This window comes from Elephas maximus, chromosome 3 (genome assembly GCF_024166365.1).
Source record: "Elephas maximus indicus isolate mEleMax1 chromosome 3, mEleMax1 primary haplotype, whole genome shotgun sequence".
Taxonomy (NCBI): Eukaryota; Metazoa; Chordata; class Mammalia; order Proboscidea; family Elephantidae; genus Elephas; species Elephas maximus.
Window position 1 is genome coordinate 24168596 of NC_064821.1, and position 6869 is coordinate 24175464.

A 6869-nucleotide genomic window follows, 5' to 3' on the forward strand; every position below is an offset into this window, starting at 1 on the left:
ATGGAAACAGATAAAGGAAAAAGCCAGCTGAACACCAGACATTTCCCTGAGATGGTATAGCATTGATGGAAATACCAGTATCTATACAGTGAAAAATAGGAACAGAGTATTTCTGAAAAGTAAATTGTTTAATCATTGGTGTATTTTACACTAATGCCATCTTTGGAATCAGCAATGTTGTAATGATTTGAACATTTATCAAACACTTAGTTAACAAAATTTGATGTCCAATAAGCCAAGGGAGAGGATATATACTTTAAAAGGTTTTTAAAGGTGACCCACATCTTCGAATGACCATGTATCTCCATATAAGATAGATGACAGAAAACCAAAGAATGATGAAAACCTGTGAAGACGTTTGACAAATAAACTCTGAGTATGACATGTTATTTTAATTCAGAATCCAGCCAATGAGGTCCCTGGGTAAAGCCAATGTTTTGAGCTCAACTACTAACATAAAGGTTGGTGGTTTGATTGTACTTTCTAGTGCGATGGAAGAAAGACCTGGTGATCTGCTTACATAAAGATTAAGGCCATGAAAACTCTGTGGAGCAGTTCTATTCTTTAACACATGGAGTTCCCGTGAGTTGGAATGAACTTGATGGCGATTTTTTTTTTACATGTGTTCTTATCCTGTATATGTTGTCTTATAAATATACCATAACAAGGGAATTTATAGCACTGGACTTGGGTAAATAAAGTACATTTGACTGCTCCTTAAAAAGAACAACCAGTTTCCTTTGAGGAAATTCTGACCCATGGTGACACTCTGCATGTCAGAGTAGAACTATGCTCCATTGGGTTTTCAATGACTGATTTTTGAGAAGTAGATCACCACGCCTTACTTCTGAGGTGCCTCTGGGCGGACTCCTTTTGCCTAGCAGCCCAGTGTGTTAACTGTTTGCACACCCTGGAACGGAAAGTACTTCTTATTGTCCTTTAATTGAAATGATTTTTTCTTAAAAAAGGGGTATTTCTTATTGCATATGTTTCTCTCATGGAGGGGGTGATATTTCGCGCTTTGTATGAGCTCATTATCATAAAACGTCCTTGCCATTTTAACATTCTTTAGCCTAGCATCTCTAAAGTGGTTGGTACATAAGAAGGTGAATAAGACAGACAATAAGGGAAGGGCTTTGAGAAATACAGTGGCTGGGTTTGCTGTAACTGACTAATATTGCTGAAAAGTACTGGGGTATTAGGTTCTTAAGCGTGAACACGTGAGTTTGCGGGCTTGTGAGTTTCTTAAATTCAAAATACAGACACGATACTGGGTGGCTCTTTACCTGTTTCCTTTTAACAATCCTCTTCTCTTTTTCCAAAACTGTTGCAAGTACATGGAGCCACAGAATCTAACAGGTGTCTCAGAATTCCTCCTCCTGGGCCTCTCTGAGGATCCAGAACTGCAGCCCCTCCTCTTTGGGCTGTTCCTGACCATGTACCTGATCACTGTGACTGGCAACCTGCTCATCATCCTGGCTGTCACCTCTGACTCCCATCTCCACACCCCCATGTACTTCTTCCTCTCCAACCTGTCCCTGGCTGACATCGTTTTCATTTCCAGCACAGTCCCAAAGATGCTAGTGAACATCCAGGCACAGAGCAAAACCATCACCTATGGGGGCTGCCTGACACAAATGTCCTTTTTTTACATCTTTGCATGTCTGGACGATCTGCTCCTCACAGTGATTGCTTATGACCGGTTTGTGGCCATCTGTCACCCCCTGCACTACATAGTCATCATGAACCCCCGCCTCTGTGGCCTGCTACTTTTGGTATCTTTTTTCATCAGCCTTTTGGACTCCCAGCTGCACATTTCAATGGTGTCACAACTTACCTTCTGCACAGATGTGAAAATCCCTCATTTCTTCTGTGACCCTACTCAACTCTTTAGACTTGGATGTTCTGACACCTCCATCTATATCATTGTATTGTATTGTATTGGTGCCATCTTTGGTTGTGTTCCATTCTCAGGGATCCTTTTTTCTTACACTCGAATTGTTTCCTCCATTCTGAGAGTCTCCTCTTCTGGTGGGAAGTATAAAGCCTTTTCCACCTGTGGCTCTCACCTGTCAGTTGTTTGTTTATTTTATGGAACAGGCATTGGAGTGTACCTCAGTTCAGCTGTCTCATCTTCTCCCAGGAAGTATGCTGTGTCCTCAGTGATGTACACTGTGGTCACCCCCATGCTTAATCCCTTCATCTACAGCCTGAGGAACAGGGACATCAAGAGGGCCCTGTGGAGGCTCCTCAGCAGAACAGCCTGATATCAACACTTGCGTCATCTTTTTTGGTGTGTGGGATTAAATTGTGGCAAAACCTAAAATCTACAAGTGTAAATATTGCCTCTTGGTTACATAATTTTTGTAGCTCTCAGAGATTTCAATCTCAAAATTTCATATCTGAACATTGCTTCCTTTGTCACATCTTTTTTGGGACAGTGGGAGTATTCTGGGATATGTCAACCTGCTTGTCTAAGTCCCATTTTAGCTATGGAGCCATCTGTAGCTTGTCTTCTAAGACCCAGGACTTTTGGTATAATGCACAACTCTATTTTTATGTACTTAGAATCTTCATCCTTTACCGTAATTCATGTCTATTACCCAAAATACTTTCGTGTCTAAGAGAACCATGTACGCAGGTTATGTGTGAGAATGCATTTCACTGGTCCTAAACCTTGACTTCATAATGGAATCATCTAGGAAGCTAAAAAAATTGACGCTTTGGTCCCACCTCTATGGATTCTGATTTTATTGTAATGGTGTGTTGCTTGAGCATAAGATTTTTAAAGCACCACAGGCAGTCTTAATGTTCAGCCAGTGTGGGAACTACTGATCTTCAGACTCTTCTTCAAATATGACTAGTTCATTGTGGGTCTTTTACTCCTCCTAAGCAGGTGCTGAAGATCTCAAAGTGATCAGAGCTCACAATGGGAAAGATATGAGAGAACGTACCCTAGCAACTGTAAGTGGTTTTCCCAGTATTCCTGATGATGTTTCTTCTCATACCTTCTCCCTCTACATCATGTTGCTGTCAGCTGCTTTTGAGTTGCATCCCTGACACATGGTGACCCCATGTACATGGAAGAAAATATTACCCATCCCTGCACCATCTGCATGACACATTGTGGATCATATCATTGTGATCCACAGGATTTTCACTGACTGAGTTTTGGGAGTGGATTGCCAGGCCTTTCAAACTAGTCCATCTTAGTCTGGAATCTCTGCTGAAACCTATTTAAAATTTTTCCATAATGCATGACTCTATCGGCAGGTGTTTGCTGCACATGAGGTCCACTGATTGTGCATCAAACCTGGATTTCCACAGGGAAGGGTAGAATTTTGTCAATGAATTGCCACTGATTCTGCCCTGCACACCGTAAAGTTGGTTATATGTGTTTGTTGATAAGCTATTGTGTCCTTCCTCCAGATTCACCCTTCTATACTTTGCTCTGTGATGCTGGGAGGAGAGTGGAGGATCCTAAACCACTGTCCTAATTTCCCATCTGGCTTTATTTTTAGGTTTTTCTAATAATGATCAGTAAAGTTTACCACATCCTAATAAGCTCTACTACATTTTCCTTATACCTTTTTCCTTAGAGTTGGTGTGGTAGCCTCTTTCAGCAGGTACTGTCTCTGTATTCCCATAATGCTCCTTTTTGCCTTTCAGTCTTTGTATATCTATTGTACAGGTTACCTCAATGAAATGCTCTTCATGGTGTTTTCACTTTTCTTTATTGAATCCTGACTGATAAATTGTATTCGAGGAGTAAAGGTATTTGTGAATTGTCAAAAACTGGCACATTTCAAAGCATGCCCAGGAAAAAAAGGTGGTTGTAAATGAAATATCTCGGTTAAGGTTGTACAGCTGAGGGTTGGGGTGGTGAGATCATATTTCTGATTGCTGTGGCTCTGTTGCTGCTCTTGGATCATTAATTCACCAAATCATTATGGATAAATGAAATTTTATCTTACTTTTTATTAGTCCAGTATAGCAGAGGGCCATGTCTTCAGGAAAGGAGAGCTCTTGTGTTTCACTTGTAAGAGACTGACAAAGACTTTACTGTGTTACCATGTTTCCCTATCTTGGGCTCTTTCTGTGTTGGAGTACATGGGTGTACAATGTACCTTAGACATATTGACATAATTTCCAAGGGAGCAATTTGGGATGCTCTGACCAATAAATAGCTTAATTTATTCTGTCTTCTACCAGTGAGTGAAATCACCTAGGAACTTTACTGATGAGAAACCTTGATAATAGGTAACAGAATGCACTTGACAGAGGGTGACAGGGTCGTGGGAAGAGATAGCCCTCAGTAAAAAGCAGGAAAATAGTATTGTGATTCTCTGGTTATGGTAAACTGCAATGAGACTTTATGAGTGCCATCTACCCTAAAACTAAGTTGCATATGTATTTCTGCAAACCTTGGAGTGTCCAAAAAAAAATTGATGTATCCAAGGTATCGCTTCCTTTTGATAGCTCATGGTAATCTCTCTTCAAAGGTAACATTTTCTTCTTCCTTTTTAAACATCGAGACTTAGAAGGAGTGATACTAGTTGATTAATGCTATGAATGGGAAAAAGACTGGAAGGAAATATGCCAGAGTTACCTTAAGGTGGTCATAAAGTGATGTAGTTATTTTTTTTATTTGGATGATGAACCACAGATAATACACAGGGTGTGGGATTTGATGATATACCTCCAACCAGATCTTGGCTTATAAACTGGGCACTTTTGGCAACTCATTGCACCCCACTGAGCCTCAGAGTCCTCTTCATCAAATTAAGATTAATAGTGCTAATCCACCAAGGCCATTGTAGCGACTAAATATACTGTTGTCAAGGTTGGATCAAATAGTAGTTTCCCTTCAAATGGTAGCCCTTAATATCACTTTAGAGAAGTTCGTCTTAAGTTGTATTCCAGGAATTCAAAAACTTGGTGTTACAAACTGTGGTCTTAGGCATAATATAGAACACCTTTCTGTTTAACTTCTTCCTCTCTGTAGTTGTGATAACAAAAGCACTCATCCTACGGAGTGGTTAAGAGGAGGTGATCAAAAGCCCTGAGTAGAACAGTCCTTATTACCTAGTAATGGATCAATAGGGGCCCTGGTGGCTTAAGTGGACACTAATGTAGACATCATATGGGTAGGCCAATAGAGTAGTTAAACTAATGGAATTTGCTGGGCAAATGTTTGATTTTCAACATTAGCTCTTCTAACTCATTATTTGTTTGGACATGGACTTGTTATTTAACTCTCAAGGCCTTTGATTCTTAATTTTCTATATTATTCAGCTGACAGCATTGTAAGGATTAAGCAGATAATGCATGTCATACATGGTAAAAATTCAGTAAATATAGATATCATCTTTGTTGTCATCTACTGTAACACAAATGCCATTCAAATAAATTATTTGAAGTTCACGTGTACTTCACCTTGGATTGCTTGATTAACATCACAATTTATCTTTACACAACAAGTCCTTGAGAAGTTCAAGGGCAGGGATTAGATATCATTTATATATATACTAAAAATCTACTGCATTAAGACCAGGTATTAGTCACAGCTCTACTTGTAAAATGTATAATGTTGCAGAAATTTTAAAAAGTAAAAAAGTTGAAGACAATTTGACATCAGTACCCCCAGAAGTTTTCTTCCTCCATTGAGCGTTATACCTTCTATAGAGAACTTTAATAATTCCTGAAGAAGGAATGTATGGTTTGTTTGTTTTTGTTATTGTGGACATATCATAGGATCTGTTATTCACCATTTAATCGTATATGCAAGAATAAGAGTCACAGAATGAAGGGTAGAGTTTGATAAGTTCTATAAATAACACAGAAATAAAAAAAATTGAGAGTAGATGTTTCTCAATCAGACATCTAAAAAGGGAATACAGGAATGTGGTATCTTTCCTTTTTCCTTATGGATACTGATCCAGAGAGAGAAGTGGTAAAAGCACAAACAAATCTCTATTTTTACCACAAGAGCACAACTCTCCTTGGTTTTTATACACCTGTCCTCTACATTAGCTTTGGCAATGACTTTAGAAACTGATCCCCTCTTTCCACTATGTTTAATATTAAAATTTTGCCACTGCCCAAGGATACTAAAAGCTCTCAACACTTTTCCTCTACCTCTCCAATCCACTTCTAGACACCTGACATTTGGTTTCCCCAAAATTACCCTCAACTATTTACCCACACAGGTAAATAGCATCGTTTGTACATATTCAACTTCATTAGGTATATGTTAAAGTTTTCTTGATATTAGTTAATGACAAGTCAATCTCCACATTCTTCAGAACAGAGAAACTTCACCCAGATGGCCACATGGTTAGGATGTAAAAGGTGCAACACACCAGCATTCCACTTTATCTACTAGGGAAAAGTCTAGATAAGCCAAAAGCACATTTTATTAAGGGTTTCAAGAGTTGGAAACACAAAGAAATCTAAGGAAAATTACACTCTGGAGTGAAGTGAGCCCTTTGTAGCTAAGCAGATATCATATGCTGCTGGGGATATCTGTTGAATTTGGACATGAAAAAGCTGCGACTGGCCTAATGGAAAGACTCTGCTGGTGCCAGAGAAACCAGAGGGCCTTCTGACTTCAAGGCCAGGAGTGGGGTTTGTAGGAATTCTACCATGTGCCTGTTTTTCTTCAGGGAATGTTTTCTGAGTGCATTCTCCCAACAACTCCTACATCCTGTATTCACACTCTTGTGGATAATCATCCTCTTGAGTGTGTGCTGGACTCAGTTAATTGCTTCCATCAAATAGAATTTGGAAAACAATTGGAATGTCGCTTTCAACAATGGGGTGTAAAAAGAATCTGGTTTTCACCTTGCTAGGCTTCTCCTGCTCTCTGG

The 6869-nt window shown here is 39.4% G+C and overlaps 1 protein-coding gene across 1 annotated transcript; it reads left to right on the top strand.

Annotated features, from left to right (window-relative positions):
- The first annotated feature begins 1280 nt into the window (after positions 1-1280).
- LOC126072073 (olfactory receptor 7E24-like) lies at positions 1281-2267 on the top strand. Its single transcript, XM_049876743.1, has one exon. The coding sequence runs from the start codon at positions 1338-1340 to the stop codon at positions 2265-2267; it is 930 nt and encodes a 309-aa protein (XP_049732700.1). The 5' UTR covers positions 1281-1337.
- The last annotated feature ends 4602 nt before the right edge of the window (positions 2268-6869 follow it).